The 24,695-nt window shown below is 46.7% G+C and overlaps 1 protein-coding gene across 1 annotated transcript in view; it reads left to right on the top strand.

Annotated features, from left to right (window-relative positions):
- COX11 (cytochrome c oxidase copper chaperone COX11) overlaps nucleotides 1-24,695 on the top strand; it is a 111,445-nt gene that overhangs the window by 69,977 nt on the left and 16,773 nt on the right. The window contains exon 3 of the mRNA XM_085617159.1: nucleotides 16,107-16,232. Coding sequence (XP_085473285.1) covers nucleotides 16,107-16,232 — 126 coding nt within the window. The remainder of the gene's footprint in view (nucleotides 1-16,106; nucleotides 16,233-24,695) is intronic.

Below are 24,695 nucleotides of genomic sequence, written 5' to 3'. Positions count from 1 at the left end.
AAGAGGACAAAAGAAACCAGCATTGGCCGTGCGGCCGTAAAAGCGAAAGTCATCGCGATCGCTCTGAAAGCGAAAGTGATAGCGATCGCGATGACGTGCTAAAGCATGAGTTTTCAAAGTGCTGCTGAAGGCTGGTGGTTTGCGCATGCACGCTCGCGTGAACGCAAGCGCTAGGCCAGCCGGCAGCACTTTGAAAACTCACCTACAAAATGTCTCTCCGAGCCAGCGCATGCACTGGGCTCAGCGAGACCTAAAAAGGGGACCCTCAGACCACTCTTCAGATCACTTCTGGAATTGTTTATACTACAGAAGAAGGACTGCCCAGCTGTGTGAAGTCTGACCTGCTGAGCAAGGGCTGCTGTTCTGCCCAAGGCCTGCTTTGCTGCTCAAGGACTTATTGAAGTGTGTACAAGATCAATATGCTATGTTTTGAGTCTGACTGGAGAACATGGGAAGGCAGCATTGCTGGATAATCCCCTGTTGGGTATTTATTGGGGCAAATGTTGACTGGGACTTGCCCCTGGATATTTTAGGCGTGACACCTGGTGGAATTTTCATCTCACAGCCCTAAGCCTATCCCTATCTATATTCTATTTAGCTGCCTCAGAGCTTGATGTACTAATCTATTATAATATTTGTCAAATCATGTAAAGCTCCCCACCCCTACATACATGTTTTCAATTACAACTGAATTTGGAGCCCCTATTTTTAGCAGCTCTCCATAGCAACCAGTCATTCAACTAGCACCACCATAATTTCTATGGTATTTGATATTATTCCCATTGATTACGGTTTAGGGAGCAAGAGAATGCACTTTCCCACACAGATCTTCATTTGTTAAACTAGGCAAAACGCAATGGTTCTATGATTTTAATTGAAAGCATACAAATATTGCTGTGTTGTCTTTGTAAAAACCATTCTGCAAGCAGTTTCCTATGTATAGTGTGGGAGGAAATAGAAAACTCTCTGATTATTATAATATGAGCAGTCAATCAGGGGTTGTATAGCGCGCTACTTACCCATGAGGGTCTCAAGGTGCCGGGGTGGGGGGGGAGGGGCGATTTCGGATCAGACGAAGAGCCAGGTCTTGAGGTCCTTCCTGAATGTGTGCAGGGTCGGTGAGCATCTGATGTTCACAGGGAGCTCGTTCCAGGTCTTGGCTGCGATGTTGGAGAAAGCTCTCCCACCAGTTCTGTTTCTGCGGATGCAGGGGACCTCTGCCAGGGCGAGGTCGGCGGAGCGGATGTTCCTCTTGGGTACGTGGAAGGATACTCTCTCGTTGAGGTATTTGGGTCCGATGTTGAGGGATTTTTAGGTGTGGGTGAGTAGTTTGAAGGTGACCCTCTTCTCGACGGGGAGCCAGTGAAGGCCGCGTAGATGTTGGGTCATATGCTCGTGACGCGGTATCCCGAGGACGAGTCTGGCTGCGACGTTCTGGTTGGTTTGGAGTTTGTGTAGAAGAGTTCTGTTGATTCCGGCGTAGAGGGCGTTGCCGTAGTCCAGTCTGCTGGTTATGAGTGCGTAGGTGACGGTCCTTCTGCAGTCGGGGGGGATCCATTTGAAGGTCTTACGGAGGATGCAAAGGCAGTTGAAACTAGTGGAAGCGACGGCGTTGATCTGGCGGTTCATGGAGAGGGAGGAGTCCAGGATGATGCTGAGGTTCCGAGCGTGGTCTGTAGGGGTGGGTGGGTTGGGTGGGTTCCCGAGGGCGGAGGGCCACCAGGTGTTGTCCCAGGCGGAGGTGCCGGGTTTGAGGATGAGGAGCTCGGTCTTCTCTGAGTTGAGCTTCAAGCAGCTGTCTTTCATCCAGGCTGCCACGTTCTTCATTCCTTCCTAGAAGCAGAGTCTGGTGTCTTCGGGATTCTTCGTAAGTGAGAGGATGAGCTGGGTGTCGTCGTCGTAGGATACGATGCTGAGCCCATGCTGTCTGACGATGCAGCGAGGGGGGCCATGTAGATGTTGAAGAGCGTGGGGCTGAGTGATGATCCCTGGGGTACTCCGCAGTTTATTTCCGTGGGTCCACCGAGGATGGGGAAGGGGGGGGGGGGGGGAGTCGAATCCTCAGGGTTCTGCCGAAGAGTAAGGAATTGATCCAGTCGAGGGCGGCTCCTTGTATCCCCGTGCCGTGAAGTCTGGCTGCGAGCGTGCGATGTGAGACGGTGTCGAAGGCTGCGGAGAGGTCTAGAAGGATGAGGGCCGCAGTGTGTCCCTGGTCTAGTAGCATGCGGATGTGGTCAGTGGCTGCGAGGTGCTGTGGTTGCTGCAGAATCCAGACTGGGAGGTGTCTAGGATGGAGTTCTCTTCGATGAAGATGGTCAGCTGGGCGTTCACGAGTCTCTCGGTGACTTTGGCTGTGAAGGGGAGGAGAGAGATGGGCCGGTAGTTTTTCAGGTCCGTTGGGTCGGCCGTTAGTTTCTTGAGGAGGGGTTTCACTTCCGCCCGTTTCCAGTCGTCAGGGCAGATGCCGGATCTGAGGGAGGCGTTAATCGTCCGTCCTATTTCGGGTGCGATGACGCGGGCGGCCCTGTTGAAGATGTGCGGTGGGCAGGGGTCCGTTGGGGTTTATGAGTGAGTTTTCTTCATGGTCGCGGTCATAAGTTCGACGGTAGCGGGGTCCCAGAACGTGATGGTTGGCTTATCGACCGCGATGGGTAGGTGGTGGTGTCCGGTGCTGGTTCACTGAAGTTGTCGTAGAGGGCCTTGATCTTTAGATGGAAGTAGGAGCTGAGCTTGTCGCAGAGTTTCTGGGAAGGTGTGACATCCGTAGCTTCGCAGGTGGGTTTTGCGAACTGCTTTATGACGTTGAGCAGTTCCTTGGCGTTGGTTGCGTTGGTCTGGACTTTGTCTCTTATGAAGGTCCGTTTGGTATCTCTTATGCGATGATGGTATTCCTTCAGGGCACTTTTGTGGTTGTTCGGTGCTTCTGTGGTTTTCTGGTTTCGCCAGGCTTTCTCTAGGCATCTGCAGGAGCGTCTGGCGTTTTAAAGTTCTGTAGTGAACCAGGCGGCCTCCAGAGGGGTTGTTTGGCGGTGGTGAACCAGGCGGCCTTCAGAGGGGCTTGTTCGGCGGGGTGGCGGAGAGGTGCGAGCTTGTTGGTGCAGCAGGAGACCCAGTGGTGAACTTCCCTGGCTGCGGAGTTGGTGTCAGTCGTGGCGCTGGGGGGTGGGTTTGACGGAGGGTGGTGTTGAGGTGTTCCTCTGTGACCTTGCTCCAGTTCCGTCATGGTGGGTGTGGGGTGGGCTTGGGTGCAGTGGTGGTGGTGTTGAAGGTGAAGTGGATGCAGTGGTGGTCCGTCCAGAGGGGCTGGGTGGTGTGGCTGAAGCGGATGTTAGTTCCTCCTGCGAAGATGGGGTCGAGGGTGTGACCGCTCTGTGGGTGGGCGTGTAGACGAGCTGCTTCAGTCCTAGGTTGGCGAGGAGAGTGGTTGAGTCGGGCTTGTTGCAGTTGTCGAGGTCGAAGTTCAGGTCCCTGAGTAGAATGTAGTCCGTGGAGGTGATGGCGTGGGGTGTGGCGAGTTCGGCGATGGTAGTTGCGTGCTGGGTGCAAGGTCCTAGCGGTCTGTAGATGAGGGTGCCACGTAGCATGGTCCTGGAGCTGGTCTGGATCTGGAAGTGGGGGTGTCTGTGTTGGAGTGGGGGTCACACATGCTGAATGTAGAGTCAGAGGGGGGTCTTGTGTGCGATGGCGAGTCCTCCTCCTGGGCGGTGCGGGCGGTCCTTTCTCTGGATCTTGTAGCCGTCAGGGATGGCCATGGCGATGTCGGGGCCGGAGGTGGCGTTGGTCCAGGTTTCCGTGAAGAAGGCGACGTCCGGCTAGAGGGTGTCGATCAGGTCCCAGATTTCTACGGCGTGTCGGTGCAGGGAGCGAACATTGAGAACAATGCAAGTCAGGGTTTCGGTGGTGCGTGCATCAGACGGGGCTTCGGCGGTTGTGGGAGCTTTGTCGATGGTGAAGGATCTGCGGCAGGGTCTGCACGAGAACTGCCCATTTGTGATGTTCGGCAAGGATCTTGCGCAGTCGGCGTGTCTTCCAGGATTGAGTGCGTGGAGGGTGGTTGAATCGTAGTGGTGGGGCATAGGAGAACTCTGGTTCCTGGCGCTGGTCGGGGCGCAGACGGGCTTGCCTTAGGCGCAGACAGGCTTGCCTTAGGTGCGCCAAATGCGCGACTACACAGCGATCACCATTAAGTAGGGGAGGGGGGAGGGAGCAGAGGTAGGGAGGCGGGAGCAGGACTGAGTCGGGGGCAGGGGCCGCAGGGGCAGCAGCGGCGGGAAGAGGAGTACAGTACAGCGAGGGAAAAATAAAATACTACAGTTTTACAGTAAAAATAAAATACCACAGAAGTACAGTAATGCATCAACAAAAGGCAACAGTGAGGAATAACAGTAATGAGAGCGGAAGTATGTGACTATTGACCACATGCAATCACTGTTAACCTGTTAAAGGCGTGAAGCAAAGTGACTCATGTTAACGGCAGTCTACCTTAGGCTACCATGTGAATTCCTACTAGTTCACAAACTTAAATCCGTTTAGTGATTAAACCACATATATGTTGACCTGCGCCAAGGCCTGTGCCTCATACAGTGTATCAATCCTTAAGGAGCAGCATGATCACATTTGACAAGGAATGAAGAAAAAGTAGGTATAATGGACAAACCAGTTAAGGGACAGTTTCTCCTGTGTTGGGGGGACTGTATTGAGTATGTGGATGTACCATCTTCAGGAGCTATCGCCCCATCCCTTGAATTGGGAGGACCTCAGTTTAGGTAGAAAAAATGAGGGACTTACATACCAATTGTTTGGACTCCTGACCTCATTTTTCACTTTGCCCAAATCTTTTGACCCTGGAGTGGATTAGTTGGTGCTTGTAAGTTCTAGGGCTTTGTTAATTGACCTATGCATTTGAAATTGAGGTGTTTTCCTTGCTAGAGCTAGGTCCTGTCTTCTCTTTCGTTTGAAGATTGTTGCTAAAATGGCCCTTTTTGGGGGTAATGGCAACAAATATTTGCTGCAGAGATGTGTGTGCTTGGTCCTGGGTTTAGTAATCTCATGCTGTGTGTGACTTAATGAGGCTTCTGACCTTCAGAACAAGGATTTCTTCATCATGGCCAGCTGCTTCATTGATCAGCCCATACTTCAACCTGAACTTTTGGTCTTTGTAGTTCGTCTTCGTAATAACTCTTAATCTGTCCTAGATGTCATACGTTTATTAGACATGGTCCACTATTGCTACACTTCAGTAACTGCCCCATTTTAGCTCTTTTTAAGAAGTACAAGTTTAGTATCTTGACTGCTTGCAAACTCCATGTTTTCTCTGTTTTCCACAGATACATTTTGATCACAACACTTCAATTTCATTCATTCTTCTAATATCACCCATGCCCTGGCTGGTATTGGTTCTAGATTATAGTCTCCCCGATATTTACATTTAGAGCTATAAACTTGTGTATTGGTTACCAATTGATGTGATTCACATCGCTCCATCACTTGAGCTATTTAATGTGGGATCTACTTTAATTTATAGTTGGGCCACCTGAAGGATTCCCCTTGTGAGGAACATGCAAATACCTACCTTTGTCCTCCCTACCGGGACGCAAGGTTCATGGGAAAGCACCTTTGTTGCTCAGAATGCAACACGCAAAACGTATAGTGTATACATGCCTTGGGATGGTAAGCAGACCAGCACCTCTCTAAAAACTAAATGGGAGGCTGGGACTTAATTTGCTTAAACGTAAACTGTCTTCACTCTGCGAAGGGAGCCTGGTTACTTTCGTACTTAAAATGTGTGATATACCGATTTAGAGGAGACCCACATCAATAAGACAGAGCATCTTAAATTACAGCAGCCTTGAGTTGGGCGGTTAATGCTTTTGCAGGGCGCAATAATAACCCAAGAGGGGTGGTGATTCTGTTCCATAGATGAGTCTCCTTCACGCTGTTTAGAGGTAAAAGATAATGAGGGCAGACACATATTTGTAAATATTCTATTCTGAAACCGCCGTTGTTGATAACAAATACATTGGCCCCGAACAATAATGAATATAACTTTTTGTTTTTTTATGGGAAATGCCCTGGCTTGTTAACTGGTGTTAGACCTGAAATAATAAGGAATGGGAAGGATTTCTGTTATGTTAGAGATTTTATAAAGTGCTCAAGTACTGATAAAGTTGTCCTGGTGCTGAAGTGGGGCATGGAGCTGATCAAATACTAGAGCACTGGAAATAGTATTGTGAGCATAGCCAGGATTTTAAGGATTTCTGCAGATATTGTTGTTTGCATGTTTTACATATTGTGACCGGTAGTGTTTCAAAATGTTCGCAGCTGAGACCAAGAAGGCCCAGCCTGTGATACCTATTTCATTAAACCTTGGTATTACCAGTAGAGACACCTCAGTGGGGTGAAGAGTACAATTGGGAGCATACCGGGTATACCTTTTCCTGAGCTAAACAGGTCCAGTATCATAGAAAGCTCTATTAACATGACATAAAGATTTCAAACTAATTCACATAGCCACTATAGGCCTAAGGAGTAAATCCAATGAGACAGAGGCAGAAGCGTATCAAGGTAGACCACAATACGCTTTTGTACATGTGTACACGGTGCCTGAAACTTACTGTGCCACTCCATTATTGAATGTAATTCAAGTGGGTTTAAAATACATATGGAGACATAAATCCAAACACTTTAAACTAAAAGCATTTCTCATGACCCCTTGATACTTATTTAGTCATAATTTTCGTCTTCTACATAAGCCTTCAGATGTGCATCTCTACTGCCATTGAGCAAAGTAGTATTTCAAAACATGTCCCATAGAAGATGTACTCCTTTCCACACCCTGAATAGGATAGTCACTTGGCACTTTAATAACCGCTTACTTAATGATATTCCATTTACTGACACGCTAAAAAGGCAACCTAAGGAATTAATCAAAATCACTGACAGTAGGGAAGAGTATAGTACAGTGTTTTTCTGATGGATACATCTGCCAGTGGATTCCTCACCTTGTGAATATCCCTTGCGCCAGCAACATTCGGAAACTTTTGTAGCAGTCCACGCCGATGGGGTCGAAGATGACGTCACAGAGACACGGCTCCGCTCGCGACTCCGCTGACGTCACCAGCTCCATAAGAAGACCTCGTCGGCGTGATGACGTCAGTTCCCTTTTTTCCGCGCCAACGACGCCAACGGATTTCGGGAATCGTTACTAGTAGCTTCACTTGTTACTTTGTGTCTTTTTCTGATTTCTCTCTTCCTCTTTGAAAGATGTCGACGAGAAAGTCTGGGTTCAAGCCTTGTCGTGAATGTGGCAAGCACATGTCTATCACCGACCCGCACGAAGATTGTGTTTGGTGTTTGTCTTCAGATCACGATATGGAAGGCTGCTTGAGTTGTCGAAAGATGAGTTTGAAGGCGCTTAAAGAAAGAGAGGCGAAGCTTTTCATCGCCAGAATGAAGAAGAAGGAGAAAAGAGGAAGAAGGAGGTCTGAATCCAGATCGAGGTCGAGGTCGGCGTCCAAGTCGACTTCGGGGCATGCTTCAAAGAGTAAGAAGCATAAGAAGAAGAGGAGGCATTCCTCGCGCCATCATTCCGAGAAAGGTTCGGCTCCGAAGTCGCCTGTTCGACGTCTGAGAGAGTCGGTGTTTCCTTCTCCGGTCCCGGCTTCACCTCCGGCTCCCTCTCCAGTGGCTTCGCCGGCTCCGGCTGAATCTCCGGTGCCGGTGTCATCCCCGACGCCGGTTCCATCTCCGGCTCCAGCAAGTCCTCAGGCTCCGACTCCGGTCCCGGATGATGATAGTCAGGCTCTGGGTGAGACTGTGACGCCGCTTGTTCCACCGTCGGCGCCGGCAGGCCCGAGTCCGGTGTTACCTGACCAGTATCCTGCTTTTCCTGGTCCAGGTCAAGACCCTACGCATTATCTGAAAGCAATGTACGGGGTATTTTCAAGGGCCATGTATACCCCTGGTGCACCTATGGGTCCGATGGGTCCAATGGCTTTCAATTTGGGAGTGCCGCAGGTCTACCCTCAGGCTCCGTTTATGCCCTTCTATCCAGCGACGCCGTCTTGGCAGCTACCGGCGCCGAGGACATCGACGCCGCTTCCCTCTTCACCGGCGCCGACTCGACTTCGTTCGATGCCGGCTGCTCCGGCTGATCCGCGTTCGACGCCGCTGCCGGCGCCGTCGGATTCGATCACGGCGCCGCCGACGCCGCAGGTTCGGATTCGTTCGAGAAGGGAAGCACAGAGAGTGGTGGATGAAAGACGCTTTCTGTTGGAAGAGGCTGAAGAGGGTGAGTTGGCTGACTCTGACGATGTGTTTGATGAATTAAAGGAGGCAAGTGGGCTGGAATTGTCTCCAGAGTGGGAGATCACTCCACCATCGGATGAGCCCTCTAAAGAAGCCGCTTCATATCATGCGGTGATTAGAAAAGCTGCATAATTGTTGGATCTCCAATTGCCGACAACGGAATTTAAATCCAATATTCTTACTGAGGTGTTGCATTCACCTGCTGCTGTCTTGGAGCCTTTGTTGCCTTTTAACGAAGCTATTATGGAACCTGTGCTGGAGGTATGGCGCAAACTTTTTTCAGCTCCTGCAGTCTCCAGGGCAGTTGCAAGGAGATATAGAGTGGCTCCAGGGGATCCTGAGTTTTTAACTTCGCACCCTTCGTCTGAGAGCTTGGTGGTTCAGGCGGCTTGTTCGGGGCGATCTAAAGGGGCATTTCCTCAGGTTCCAGGAGACAGGGAGGCCAAGATGGTGGACCAATCGGCCAAAAAGGTCTTTTCATCGGCCAGTATGGCTCTAAAGTCATCAAATGCAACGTGTTTGTTGGGGCGCTATATACATGCGCTTATGGACTCGGCAAAGAAGTTGGCAACGAAGCTTTCAGAAGAGGATAGGGCAGGCTTCAATGAAGTATTATCTGATGCCCAGGCGGCTGCTCGCCAAGTTATCCAAAGTGGTCTGGACACAGCTGACTCAGTTGCCAGAGTTATGGGGTCTTCGGTTGCCACCAGGAGGGGTGCGTGGCTGAAGTCTTCTGAATTCTCTTCTGATGTGCAGTCGACTTTATTGGACTTACCTTTTGATGGGTCAGGTTTGTTCGGGAAGAAGGCAGATGCTGCTCTCGAACGCTTTAAAGAAAGTAAGGCTACGGCTAGGTCGTTGGGCCTTCAATCCCAGCCGAGAGGAACTTTCAAAAGGTATAGAGGTTTTGGAAGGGCGACTTTTCGCACTTATAGACCAAACCAGCAGCAGCAACAGCAAGGTTCTTCGTCCAGGGGATACAGGGGAAGGATCAGGGGTCGCTCACGTGGCCGTCAACTCTCCTCCTCCTCTTCCTCAGCCCCTCCCACCACCGCAAAGCAGCCCTACATCCGACATTCCGGATCATGCTGGTCCTGTGGGGGGCCGGCTTACCCATTTTCTGCATGATTGGGAGTCTGTAACTACGGATCTCTGGGTTCTAGATCTTGTAGAAAATGGGTACGCCCTTCCCTTTAGGGAATTTCCTCCAAATTACCCTCCTTGCCAGGGAGCTTGCTCGGAGGACCACCGTCTTCTCCTGCAGGAGGAAGTTCCGAAGCTGTTTCAAAAAGGTGCGATAGAGGTGGTTCCAGAGCGGGAGAGGGGTCAGGGATGCTACTCCCGGTATTTTCTGATTCCGAAAAAGGACGGCAGATTGCGTCCAATATTGGACCTCAGAATCTTGAACTTTTACCTGAAGCAGGAGAAGTTCAAGATGCTCACTCTTGCGCAGGTTCTGCAGGCGCTGAATCAGGAAGATTGGATGGTGTCGCTCGACTTGCAGGATGCGTATTTCCACATACCCATCCTGAAGTCGCACAGGAAGTACCTCCGGTTTACGGTAGGGTCGCAACATTATCAGTTTGCGGTCCTCCCGTTTGGTCTTACTTCGGCACCTCGAGTCTTCACAAAGGTGATGGCAGTGGTAGCAGCCCATCTCAGAAGGTCGGGGATTTCAGTTTTCCCTTATTTAGACGACTGGCTGATCAAGGCGGAGTCGTCGGAGAAGGTGCTGTGTCATCTGCAGGATACGACTCGGCTGTTGTACAGATTGGGTTTTTCGATCAATGTGCCCAAATCTCACCTGGTGCCCTCTCAGCGCAACCTGTTCATAGGTGCGGTACTGGACACTACTGTGTGTCGAGCATTCCCTCCTCCTCAAAGGATTCTCGACATACAGGAAATGATTCCTTTATTTTACAACGGAGCGGTTGTTCAGTTCTGAAGGTCCTTCGTCTGCTCGGTCTGTTCGCTTCCTACATTCTGTTGGTCAACCATGCACGCTGGCACATGAGGGCGCTCCAGTGGTGCCTCCGCAAGCAGTGGTATCAGCACAAGGGAGATCTCAGGGAGTCTGTGAGGATCTCCGGAGAAGCTGCGGCGGATCTATCATGGTGGAGCATGGAGGGCAATCTGTCCCAAGGAAAGCCCTTTCATCTACCTCCATCGGTGACAACAGTGATAACGGATGCATCCACCTTAGGGTGGGGTGCTCATCTGGGGGATCTGGAGATCAAGGGTCTTTGGTCTCCAGAGGAAAGGTTGCTTCACATCAACCTTCTGGAATTGCGGGCGATACGCTTGGCACTCAAGGCCTTCCTTCCTTCCCTTCGCGGTCAGTCTGTTCAAGTCCTGACAGACAACACTAACGCGATGTGGTATATAAACAAACAGGGAGGAGTGGGGTCTCTTTGTCTTTGCAGAGAGGCCCTACGTCTATGGTCCTGGGCTCAGGACCATCAGATTTGTCTGATGGCAAATCATCTGGCCGGAGTTCTGAACGTGCGTGCGGACAGTCTCAGTCGGCAGTTCTCCGCCGACCACGAGTGGAGGCTCTATCCGGAGGTGGTTCGTCATGTCTTTCGGACGTGGGGAACTCCTCGGGTGGACCTGTTTGCCACTCGCGAGAATGCGCACTGTCTGTTGTTCTGCAGTCTCCAGTATCCGATGCAGGGAGCGTTGGGGGACGCGTTTCAGTTGAGTTGGGGCTCTCGACTCCTTGACGCGTTTCCTCCCATACCCTTGATTCCTCGGTTCTGAGGAAGATTCGCCACGACCGGGCCCAAGTCATATTGATCGCCCCGGATTGGCCAAGAAGGGTGTGGTACACAGATCTTCTCCACCTCTCCTTGTGCCCTCCGCTCCGTCTCCCTCTGAGGGCAGACCTCCTCTCGCAGTCGGAGGGGCAGGTTCTACACCTCCACCTCCAGAGCTTACACCTTCGTGCCTGGAGATTGAACGGGGCAACCTGAATTCTTTCTCTCTCCCGCCGGATGTGGTGGATGTTATTTTATCGGCCAGGCGACACTCCACCAAATCTATTTACTCATATAGGTGGTCTAAATTTGTTCTCTGGTGTGGAGAGAGGTCCATTGATCCCTTGAAGGCTCGTCTGTCTAATATTCTACAGTTTGCCCTTTCTCTTGCTCAGCAAGGCTTTGCTGTGGCTACAGTGAAAGGATATTTATCGGCTCTATCGGCTTTCCTTTGTTTGCCGGATCAGCCGTCGCTATTTAAGTCTCCTATTGTTCTTCGTTTTATAAAGGGCATTACAAACAAATTTCCTCCAACTCCCTTTATTATGCCTCAATGGGACTTGAACCTTGTCTTAACCTATCTCATGGGTTCTCCCTTCGAGCCCTTACACAAGTGTCCCCTGAGGCTCTTGTCTTTTAAGACGGTATTCCTCGTTGCAATCACCTCGGCAAGGAGGGTAAGTGAGCTTCAAGCTCTAAGTTCGAAACCCCCATTCTTGACCATTCATGCTGAACGAATGGTACTCAGGACCAGGGCTGCGTTTTTGCCTAAGGTGGTAACTCCCTTCCATCTGGGGCAGTCCATTACCCTTCCTTCCTTTTATCCTCCCCCACACCCTTCCAAGGAGGAGGAGAGGCTTCACCGCTTGGATCCTAAGAGGGTGGTGAGCTTTTACCTGGACAGGACAAAAGACTACAGGATTGATGACCAGCTCTTTGTGGGCTTTGCTGTTTGCACAAAGGGTCGTGCGGTGCACAAGCGCACCCTTTCCAGATGGATTGTACTATGCATCAAGATCTGCTACTCTCTAGCTGGTAAGGAGCCTCCGGAGGGTTTGAGGGCTCATTCTACCAGGGCAAAGTCTTCTACATCTGCCTTATCTAGGGGTGTTCCTGTGGAGGACATTTGTAGGGCGGCAACTTGGGCCTCCCTCCACACCTTCGCAAAACATTATTGCTTGGACACCGAGGTGAGGAGGGACGGACATTTTGCTCGTTCCGTCCTTCGGGACTTTCTGGTATAGGGGGATGGACACCCTCCTCCGGGAGTGGGAACTGCTGTGGAATCTATTCACAAGGTGAGGAATCCACTGGCAGATGTATCCATCAGAAGAACAAGTTACTTACCTTCGGTAACGCTTTTTCTGGTGGATACAGTATCTGCCTGTGGATTCCTCACTGACCCACCCGCCTCCCCGTTGTCCATCCTTCTATACCGGTATGTCTATGCCTGTAATTCTGTTGATGGGTTTTCAAATGTGTTTATCACTGTCAAAAGCATAAAGTTAATTCTTGTGCTTTACTATTTATTTTCCACACTGAGTGTGTTGATATGCATATTGTGTACTGTGTATACTGTGTATGTATATATTGCTGTCAGTCTGTCCGTGTGCCTCGAAGGCACAGAAAAAAGGGGCGGAACTGACGTCATCACGCCGACGAGGTCTTCTTATGGAGCCGGTGACGTCAGCGGAGTCGCGAGCGGAGCCGTGTCTCTGTGACGTCATCTTCGACCCCATCGGCGTGGACTGCTACAAAAGTTTCCGAATGTTGCTGCCGCAAGGGATATTCACAAGGTGAGGAATCCACAGGCAGATACTGTATCCACCAGAAAAAGCGTTACCGAAGGTAAGTAACTTGTTCGTTGGATATTCTAAAATAAGTTTGAGAGGTTATCATCATGTCTAAATCCTCTCATTTGAAAAGAGTAATCGCGAAGGTAACTTGAGGACCATCAAGCCCAGAACCTAGAGATGTAATAGAAGCACCCCCTTACAAGGGAGACATGGAGTACCTACATCCAGCTAGACAAAACCTGACTATATTGGAGTTGGCAGAGGAAGAGAAAGCATTAGTATACACATAGCAAAGATACTATGCAAAAATGAAAAAGGCCGATAGGCTCTTACCTCTGTAGCACAGGCATAAACAAGTGAATACAATTATTTCTTGACATTTAAGACTTTAAAGAAATTCCAGACTTCTACACAAATTATGCAGCACTCTAGTTTTACCTGAAAGGTTGGCTATGAATTGATGAAAATTCATCCTTGCGCAGGAATGACACTGCTTCTTCTTGTTCCATGGAGAACTAAGGCTGCAAATTGTGTTCATTAAATGAGGTTTTGTTTTGACTCCACTGTTGGTCCAGGTGTGATCTAAATACCAGATCTCACTTTTACCAAATTGACAATTCTCTAAATTGAGAATGAGACTTCTCAAGAACACTAAACACATTGGAAACAACGTGTCACATCTAGATTGCCTAAAATAGATGCTATGACTCTCTAAAAGACAGAGGCTGCTGATTCCAGCCCAAATGGAAACCTCAAAAATGTGTATGCCTCAAGGGAGTCAGAAAAGATATCAGTACTTCTGAAAATGGATGTAATCTAAATTGATGGTAGGTGGATGCGAGATCAAGAGAGACAAGCATTGGCATAGCCAATAGGTCTCGACTTTGGGACCTTATAAGTGTTTAGCTATGCAACAGTTGCATAACTAAATACTTATAAGGTCCCAAAAGCGAGACCTATTTGCTATGCAAAACGGCCGTGTGGCCGTGAAAGTGATCGCGATCACGATCAAACATCAAAGCGGCCGCGAAAGTGAAAGTAATTGCGGTAAAGCGCAGCGCGCGTGCCCGCGCACATGCACTGTAGCTCTAGGCTGGCCTGGTAGCACTTTTTGGAGCCCTCTCAATATGTCTTGCCAGACCAGCGCATGCGCTGGATCAGGCGAGACCTAAAAAAGAGGCAATAAGTAACAAACGGAGAATGACAAATCTACTCCAGCTGAAGGAGTCTTTCTTTCGAGAGCACTGGGTACTGTACAATGCCCTTGATCCTCCCAAAGGTTAGATCAAGGAGCATGCCCCAAGCATATGAATGAGACCTACGCATAAAACCTGACGGATAAAGACTTTATGTCTGGAAAGGCGATAATCTGCATTAAAAAATGGATCCTGAAGACAAGCAGGTTTACAACGTACCCACTGCTAACATTTCTTTTTTAATGGAGATGAGGTGGTTTCTCTCCTTCCAAGCTCAGTACGACCATAGGTCTTGCATACTTTGAAATTGAAATATCCCATTCGCTTTTTTCCTATGAAGATTTCACACCTAGTCCTCAGACATGGGACGTGTTGGAATGCATCTTCATTTCTTATGTACCTCCACTGCCAACAACCCTCTCCTCCACCTCCTGTTCAAATTTCAAATTTTTCTATTGTACAGGCTTGGTTACATTGTGGTATACTGACCGTGCTGGAATAATATCACTTTGTGTTCTCCTTTATGTGGAATCAGGGGGCTCAGTCCATAACATACAAATAGAAAGAAATGCATATTGGATATTATGGTTTAGCGGCTTTTGTGTGCTAAGAGTGGGACCTTTTCTTTCCACGTTGTGATTGTATTCACATATCTCCAGTGGCTCACAGTCGCATGTTTAGCATGACTAATTGGTCGTGTAACATTTGGTATGTTCGTTTATACTCAATAAAATCTATTTTTTATATAAAGAAGTTAGTAAATTAGTTTGGTTTTTTGTTTTATATATTAGCTGTTATAAATTCATAATTTTGTGATTTAGATCTATTGTTTCTCTATTGTGGTCACCTTATAGTTTATGGAATTCAAGTTGTCCTTCATCTTCAGAGAATTTCTTTGCCCTCTGCTTCCTACCAGAGAGCATGGATATTTTCGCGGAACAGTTAAGCCTTCTTTGTGCCAGACTCTGCTCAATCACAGGAAACTTACCCTATTGCTTTCAGCTTGGCAGGCATCCTACTTAATCTAGGCGGATCAAATCATCCATGTCTCTCAATCCTTGCTCTTACCCTGCCTCATACCTTTTACTATATGTCTAAACTCATGCAGTGTCCACTGTGTGTTCTCATGTTTTCAAGCACTTTCTTTCTTGATGTCGGTTTCTATTGAAAAGTAATCATTTAAATATGATGCTCTCCGCATTCTCGATTGCAGCATATCACTCTTTATAACATTCATTCATTCATTATTATAGGTATTCTTATACAGAGAATATAGCCAATCTGGCAGCCGACAACATGCAAAGGGCTGAAAGAAGGCTAGAGAAAAGGCAAAGTAAGATAAAGTAGTATTTATTGCGAGGAGAGAAAAAGAGGTGTAGGGAGATTATCTTGTGAGATCTGAGGAAGTGTGGGAGTAAGTCTAATGTAAGAGTGGATGCATGTCTCCGTTAAGGAAGGGGAAGGCTTGATTGGTTGTGTGTTTTTTCCACTTTGCGGTCCTGTTGACAGCGCTCTAGTGTTCCGGATTTACCAGGTGTTTATTCTATTTTCTAAGAGAAGTGGTTTGATTCCGGATAAATTAAACTCATGTGGTGAAGCTATTCCCCCCCCCCACCCCCCCCCCCCAAGGGGGAGAGACTTGGTTTAATTTCTAAATGTTGTCTTTAATGTGAGCCTAACGTGGTACCTTGCCTTAAAGATGGTTCTCATAAGACCCCAAAGAGGTTGTATTCACTGTTAATGTGGGGAAGTGAAGATACATTGGAAATGCTTCTGTTTTCAAGGCTTTATAAATGTTTACTTTTGCAGAGCAGTCATCAGTTTTACCACATGTTATTAAAGGGCATGTTCTGTCATGTGTACAACCTAAGGATTGAGCGAAAGAGAAAAGAGAGGAAGAGTGTGAGAAACATGTCAAAGGGCGAGGCTGTTTTGACTGATTGCTAATAAGTGCTTTGTAAGGGTGGAGGAGTAGTAACACTTTTATTACCATGTTGCATTTGAGAATAATTAATTGATTGCAAAATAACCGGCAATATATTATTTTTCAGCTGGTTCCTGGAGAGACTGCATTGGCCTTTTACAAAGCAAAGAATCCAACTGATAAGCCCATAATTGGAATTTCTACCTACAATGTGGTACCATTTGATGCTGGGCAATACTTCAATAAAATACAGGTAAAAAATAAGTGTGTTTGTGTGTGTATATGTATATATATATATATGTATGTATATATATATATATTTTTTTACTTGTGCTCGATACCTTTTTCATGACAGCATTGACTCTTGAAACAGCAGTAGTTAGATATCGCAGTACCCAGTTTTAGAACATTCCTAAAACCTATCCTATTAAATCCTACAACTCTTTGCAGAAATGTATCTGTTACCTTTTTACCTGATTTCCTTCCTAATCTAACCTTGGCTGGGTTTGAACTTGGCAGACAAGGTAGAGAAGTTTCCAGAGTCTCCTCTATTTCGCCCTGCATTGTGCAGCTAGTGATAAAGGCCGAAGAGGACTTAGCTAAGGCAGGGCTACACGCCTCATGCCCCTTTAAAAAGAGCCCGCTCCCCTTAGCCCCCCAGTTGGGTCCTATTCCTCCCACTATCCTAAGTATGCACAGCGATTATCCGTCACCCAATGGGAGCGGTTTATATTGTACAATCCGCCCATAAGGCTTGAATGTACATGGCAAAGTAGCCAGCCACCTAATGACCTAACAGTGGTTATAGTAAATGGTAGACCACTCACGCAGCCTAAGCAGCCAGCATGGGCACAGGATAATAGGTTTTTTTCCCCTTACAGTACCTTTTGGAGGATGGCGACCGAAGCATCAGACCTAGCTCCCCCTAGAATGAGTGGTCCTCTCCAAACCTGAGAATCCTGAGCTGGAATATCCATGAATTTGAATGTCTGAGGAACATTGGTGAACTGGAAGAAAGTTTGAAACCTTTCCATTTGGTATTTCTTCAGGAATCTTGTTTGAGTGAGGTCCTGTCAGTAGAAGGCTTTGTGGTACTGAAAAGTAAAGGCAGGAGCCGGGGTAAGGGGAGAGCATCTGCTGGTGTCCTAACACTTATATCTACCAAGATCGTCAAGAGATCATTGGGGTTTATAAATGTATCAAGTGGCTTCCAATTTTCAGTGGTAGAAATGGGTCTGAGCAACAGCATTATCAGATACTTTCTACTTATAAACGTTTATATTCACAAATAAGACCATCGGCAAATTAATTCCTGGCTGGAATTATTTGAATCTCCCTTCCAGCAAAATATCCAGAAGCAGTTATAATAATGGATGGGGATGTTAATGCTTGTCTCTTCCCTGTACAGCAGGACCTGCAGCTGGAGGAAGTGTTGGATTTTTATAACATCCCCCTCCCCCCCCAGCGCAGTTCCCTTCTGGCGTCATTAAAAAGGAGGCCAAAATATTGTCAATGGCTGGCGAATCATGGCTTGATTTATTTAAACGGACGTTATAAAAATGATTCGTCAGCAGCAATAACTTTCCGGCAGGGCCAGTCTTTAGGCCCTACTGACTACATATTTACGTCTCTTTGGAATTTTAACCGTTTTAAGGATTTTGAGGTGGTATCATTTGAGAGTAGTCATCACTGGACAATGCAGTCCTTGGCCTGTGTGAGTCAGTGTCCCTCAAGAGGGTTTTGCCTTTAGGAATGGCCTTCCCGCGTAGGCTCTCAACACGACTGGATCCCATACATCTCCAACAGTTAGCAACCCTGCAATTAGAGGAGAAGATTGATATCCCCCCTATTTACTTGGTTGATATCTTTGTATAGTACAATAAAATTGTACAACAAGTTTTGGACTGTCTCACAGTAAATATACGTGGGAAGGGTATGTGAGCAGACCCTCGTACGAAGGCGGTGATGGGTTGGTTTGTTGAAGCAATTGGTGTGCCGAAGTGTCAGGAGGGCAAGGCACTATCCAAGCTCCTCGGCTTCCCAGGAATTGATTAAGCGTAAACGGCAGTATAAATCTGTTGTGCAGACAATAAAAGCCTCCTTCTATCATAGTAAGTGGGATGAGATGCAGGAAATTATCCTCCTTAAGGAGCAGCAGAAGTTCAGGGCAAAGGTCAACGAGTTAAGTTGTCAAAATAGGGGTACTCTTGTTTGTATGATCCCAGAAGCCCAGTGGACTATTTATTTTAGAGACCTATATAGGGGACTCACTGGCTCAGATAGGCCCCATAGAACTCTCGATCAAAACCTCCCCGTTGCTTTGTTTTCAATAATAAGGGAAGTTAAAGCCGTTATCGAAAGAGTAAATCTCTCCCATGCTGCTGGCTCTGATAGCATCCCAGCAGTAGTAATTAAAACAAATAGTGTTTGGTGGGCCTTGGTCTACTCTTCCCTGTTTATCTGGATTCCCACGTCTGGTCTTTATCCCCTCTCCTGGAAAGAGTCCATAGTGAAAACTATTTTTTTTTCTTTTTTTTTTAAAGGGAGCGGTATAGACCCCATCCATTATAGGTTGATCAGCCTTCTTGATATTTCATTAAAGATTTTTTCAAAGATTATCTTATCTAAGCTTGAAGACTGGGCCAGCAAACTAAGAGAATTCCAAGAGAGCAGGGGGCTTTCGGGAGGGTCATTCCACCATAGATCATTGCTTTGCATTATGGGCCACTATTCGTAAGGACCAGGAGGGAAATCAAAGGCTGTGCTTCTGTTTCTAGACTTCAGGACAGCCTTCAACTCTGTAGATAGGGATATCCTGCGGGGGAAACTTGATGCCTGGGGGCTCCCGTTAAACTTCCTTAATGTACTCCAATCTTGGCAATTGCTAATTGGGCCCAGGTAGAGCTAGATAAGTCAGGTCGCTCATCTCAAAGAATCCCCATTGACAGTGGCCTTCGGCAAGGGTGTGTTTTAGCACCCCTGCTTTTTTGTATTTTTTAAAGCCACCTCCCCACATTTATTTCCTAATCTCACTCCTTTTCCCCCAAAATCGGGAAACAGCACATTGCCTGTTTGCTTTATGCAGATGATCTGGTGTTATTGGATTATACCCCTATTGGTCTGCAGAGGAAATTTAAATGCTCTGCAAACCTATAGTAGGCAGAACCAACTTCACATTAATTTGGAAAAGAGTAAACACATTTAATTAGAATTTAGATTTACAGGAGGTGTGGAGCAAGTCGACCAATATAAATATTTGGTCTTAAACTTCAAGAGGAGTTTGAACTAGGGTATGCATTGGGATGCCATCAAGCAGAAGGCCTTATTGCAGGCCAGCTGTTATCATGTTTTAGTAGCTGATTTGGGGGAACTCTCTCATCTTCCATTACTAAGGGCCTATGAGGGGAAAAAACCTTCACTGGGTCTAAACGGAGGAGAGGTTTTCTCGTTTGACCTGACATATGAATGGGACAGATTAGAAGGGGTAGTGCTTGAAGGCTTCTATCCCTCCCCCAGGGCACTATGATTCAGGCCATAAGGTGCAATCTGGTCTCTTGGAGCCTGATGGCCTTTACTCTGGCCCTAAGATATTCCAATACATTCGTGGAGGATGATGAGGTATCTAAAGTCTCCAAATTGTGCTGGGAAGTGATTCAATGCAGCAAAAGAATTTGGGCAAAGGCTGTAAGAAATAGATTAAGTACTCCTAGGAACCTCCATTTAGATAGTGGTACAATTACATCTTGGTCCCTCTTCCCAGGCAAGCATGCGTTGAAAGATTCTGTTGCTTTGGTGTCCGAATTGAATGACCTATCTTATCTGCACAAGAAACCATCCATCAGTTTCTCAATCACTTGGCTAGGACACTATTGTTCCTTATTTATCGCAGCTACCAGACCCAGGGTTGCGAAATGAAATAGTGAGGGTCAGGGTGGGTTGCAATCCAATTTTTTCATCCCGCCTATACTGGACCAGAGTCCAGGATAACAGTGGTGTCTGCCCCTGAAAGTTAAATGTTCCCTACTGCAAATACTGATAGACTGTGTCTTTTATCTTGTAAATCGAATTAAGCTTTTAGGACCTCTGTTTTTTAAATATGGTGTTGTTCATAGCAGGAAAGCTGTGGAGCTTTTGACAGAAAGGCGTTAACTTAGATGTGCCTGTTGGAATTGCTCGGTTTTTACGGTCTGTTAAACAGAGTTTTAATGATGAACTGATGTGGGTTGGGGGTGTTGGGTAGTTAGGATGGGACGTTTTGTATGATCTTAATTGTCATTTGTGTTTTAGAATGTTTTATGGACAATTGTCTTAAATAAAATAAATGTACTTACTTCCTAATCTAAAAATCTTAACGATAATTCTACCCCAGTTATAGTAATGAGAAGTGACGTGTATTCACAACTGAACAGGAAGAAGCAGCCAATTGCTGTGCCTGTCTTGTAAACCATGAACCTGAGAGTCTAAGATAGAGAAACTGACTAACATATGGGAGGCAAGGCATGTCATACAAAGAGGGATAAACTACACATTTATGTTTCTAGATGGAACAAATACAAGCAGGCACATGCTCACTCCTCCTTGTTATGAAATAAACATCCTCATAGCATCCTCTGGTGTCTTAACAATCTTTAATTACTCCCGTTCAATAAGCGTTCCCCAGTGAACTAAAAAGAATCTTACATCAAGCCCATCCTAAATGAAGAAAGACTTGGCTCGTTGGTTTTGGCAAACTACTGATCAATTTTCTACAGGCTTTTATCGATAAGTTTATTGCAAAGGTTTTTTTCTCAAATATCTGCCGTATTTCAACAAGATAACCTCATTTCAGACAAACTAACAGGATTCCTTGAATGCCATCTGGGATGTACTCACAAACACTGTTGATTCCCTTGACTTCTTATCACCAACCAGTACTCCAGTGACTTATAAGCACCACTGAATTCGAGATTCTGTTTTGAATTGGATCGAATTTTTTCTTTACATCACTTGGATCCTTGATATGGCTCTTACTTGAGTCAGATTTTTCATTGCAGACAAGGGTCAAATAGTCCTGCTCCATTCCGTTCAGCACAATCCATCCTTCAGATAGGAGCCCTCCAAGCCTCAAAGATCAACCCTCATTTCGTCAGTGTGTACCTATTCCTACTTTTGAGCATCACATATCCTTCTAGCTGACTTATTACAGTTTCACTGACAATACACAGATCATTCTAAAAGTGGTAAAAAAAAAAACCTTGAGCTGAACTCCTCAGACCTCATCCAATACTGGTGGACTGGTAGATCTTTCTAAACTTTCTAAAACCTAACTCCTCTGAAAATGAGATCCTCAGATGTGGACAGGGGTAACAAAAATGTGTTGCTTTCACCTTTGGGCATAACCAGATTAAACCACCCTGACTGAAGTAACGATCCTAGCTGCGATCAGTGACTCCAGCTTTTTACTCCAAACTAAGACTAACTAGATCACCAAAAGGGCTTTTATTACACTATACCATAACTAGGTCTCATCACCTCCTCAACCAAGTTGTTAAAAATTGAAGGTTTGAATGCATCAAAATGTATAGAGAAAGAGCTGAACAATTTTGCACCATCAGTAAATAGCTAATTCTTTGAGATTTACCGGAAGTCCCTGTTCAGTTGCAATATAAATTGACTGCTCCGTCTAAGAGTTCTATTGTCTTTAGAGATGATAGTGAGGAAGCTACCTGATTAAGAGTGTAAGTTATGGTTTGGCCACAAAGCTGGATGAGAGAGCTTGCATAACCTCTGGAGCGAGACTGGTGAAGCTGTGGCTTCTTCCAAAATAGAAACTGTGCCAGTAATTTCAGATTTGATAATCTTGTTACAGAATAATAAATTGCCCACTTTAAATCTATTTGAGATACATTTGTTTACTCTGACCACCATTGGACATCTAAACTGAAATCACAGGTAGGCCACTTACTTACCCAATGAATTTAATTGAGGTCATCCCAACAAACTATAAAGAATCCAAATGAAAACATATCTGTAAGAATGTACATCATTTATGGAATCGCCCCTCCCCCCGCACTTTTTCCTTCCTGGTTTCGCTGGCTGTAGAAGTCTGTGTGCTCTACCACTCCCAACCAGTGACACAGTGTCTGTGCTTCGCCCCTAAAACAGAAACTGTGCAATGACGTCCCATAATTGGATTTTTAAATTCTACAATAAAGCCATGGTAGATGGCATAAAAATAAACAGGTGGCGTGAAAGTTAAATGTCATATGTGGGCCACAGTTTGAACTTACAAAACCTATATGACAAAAATGGCTTCCTACATTACCATTATGCTTTGGCGGAGTTGCAGCCTAAAAGTACTGCATTACTTCCGTGTCAAGGAAAAGTGCCTTTAATGTGTAGAAAAATGTATTTTTATGTAGTGCCTAATCGGCTTTGAGGTATACTTTGTGCGCTCAAAGGGGTTGGGTGATTGTTGTATAAAAATGTAGCGTACTAGATACTGAGAAAAGCAACGAGCCATAGTAAACAAACAAAAATCTGTTTTCACTGTGTAGATAAAACTGCTTTGAGGAATGGGCAAATACTAGCGCAATCATTAAGTTATTTTCCACTTTTAAAAATCTAATGCCCTATTGGCAATCGATTTCTGATAACTAGTGGGAATGTACCTTTGGAGTAAGGTACTTTATGCTGCCTTAGTAAACTTATTTATTGTAGGTTTGCTTCACAGCGCTTCTCCAGAGATTAAATACACATTCTTGGTTAAGTTGTAATGACCCTTTTGGAAAACCGTGGCTGGCAGGGGAACAGGAACAGCAAGTATCTCAAAAGACAGCTTTTACAATTCTTATTTGAAATGTAAAAGTTAAATGGGGCAAGCAATGATTCTCCGAGCAACACTAGACTTTGCCGTTGTCCCAAGCAGGCGGGAATACCAATTTTGCCACTGATGGAGGAATGTAAATCGCTAAAGAGCAGTGGTGAAAAGAAGGGCCCAGGTTTCTGCAGGTGGAAGAAAACTGGGGCCATTTTGGCCTGTGGACATTTGGAAAGTTTGCAGTAAGCTGAAAACGACAGTAGGAATCTAGTGAAAAATTAGCACCAATTGGGTAATTGGGACTCTCCAATCAATGGTAGTGCACAGAATCAGACCATCACCAGAAAATTTCTGGACTCTGGAAAACAGTTTGTGGAGAAAGAAGACTGACTGGCTAAAGAAAACCCAAAGACTCCTGATGTCTGACGAGACCTATGGACTGGAATAGCTTTTAAATGATCACGTGATTGACCTTTCATTATGTGCTATCTAGATTCAAATGGCAGCAGGACACCTGTCTCCAAGAAGGAACAGTTATTCACGGTGTACTGGATCTTGCTGAAGAGATAGAGAGACCTGATACTTGGAAGTCTGCCTTAAGGGCTGCATGAGTGACTAGGAGGAACTTTCCCCAAAGGGTGCAGAAATTAGTGGTACAGTCAATATTTTTACATCTGCAGCAGTGAAACGAATCTTTGCCAGTGAGCAGGGCAATCGGGTTTGTCGTGCTCAGAGGGTTTTTGCTGCTCTGAAAAAGGCTTCAGGGGACTGCATGGTTTAGGTACACAGCCTTGTAAAGCCCTCCCTGAGTCCCAATTTTGCAATAAGTGCTGCATCTCCAAGGGGCGTAAATAGCAAGCCAAAGCCGGCAGACACATGATCGCATCGCCCTGGTTCATACAATTATCTTGCACGATCAACTCAGGGGATTCACCCAACCCCGAAAATACGCTGCCCTACACTATACTGCCTTGGATTACGAAGCCTTCAGCCTGGGGATGGACTTGGAGTGCGGTGAGAGGGGCCCAGAGCACTGTGGCTGCTGGACCCAAGTCTCTGAAGAAACAGACGAAATAAGTACTGTCTGCAACATCACCCAGTTACAGAGGTGAGCGTCTGCCCTGAGTGTGCTTGAGGGCCCTCTACCCGAACATGCAACTGCGCCTGGAGCTCTGACCCACGGTCTCCAGATCGCGCAGTTAGGTGGCACATAAGGAGACGGAAGCAGAGCACAACGGGGCCCAGGGGCGAAAAGTAAGACCATGGCTGCGGTCCAAGGAGTGGGTCCTATCACTCATTGGCCCGTCTCCCCCTTAAACTGCTGGGTACATCTGACACTGAATCGTCCGGAGTAGGCGAAGACAGGTGCTACAGGGAGCACATTACACCCCAACGATCTCTGGCCCCACCCTGTATCGCTTCAAGCTGCTCAGCCCTGCTTCAAGAGGCGAGGGAACAGAAGCATAGCACCGTAGTCCAGACCGGCAATTACCGGATCACTGCGATTGGCTGCATTACCCTGGGGACCTGGGATATGACTGTGTGCATGACCCTGGAATACTGGGGAGCCCAGCTAGCGAAAGAGCACAGCGCACAGCCCTCCCCACCCTGAATCTGGTGACTCTTATCCAACATGAACATATAGCAATCTCTGTGACGCCTGGGGGGGGCACCTTTTGGACTAAGGAACATGTGTGCGGTGAGCTTTACATTATGGGCTTGAAAGTGGCTGCCAGGAACAAATATGGAGCCTTCTCTGCAGGCTCTAATGTAGGGTCCCTTATTGTCACCCCCATCGCCCTTGATGACTGAGAGAACAGGTGGTGATGTGCTGGGACTGGGGCCAACGATCTCTGGGATAAACAGAAAGACCTGTTGTAGGCACTACACAACACGGGCGACCAGCTAGGGGCCTCA

Source organism: Triturus cristatus, chromosome 7 (genome assembly GCF_964204655.1).
Source record: "Triturus cristatus chromosome 7, aTriCri1.1, whole genome shotgun sequence".
Taxonomy (NCBI): domain Eukaryota; kingdom Metazoa; phylum Chordata; class Amphibia; order Caudata; family Salamandridae; genus Triturus; species Triturus cristatus.
Note: the sequence above shows the minus strand (reverse complement) of the source record. Positions and strands in the feature narration are given on the sequence as shown.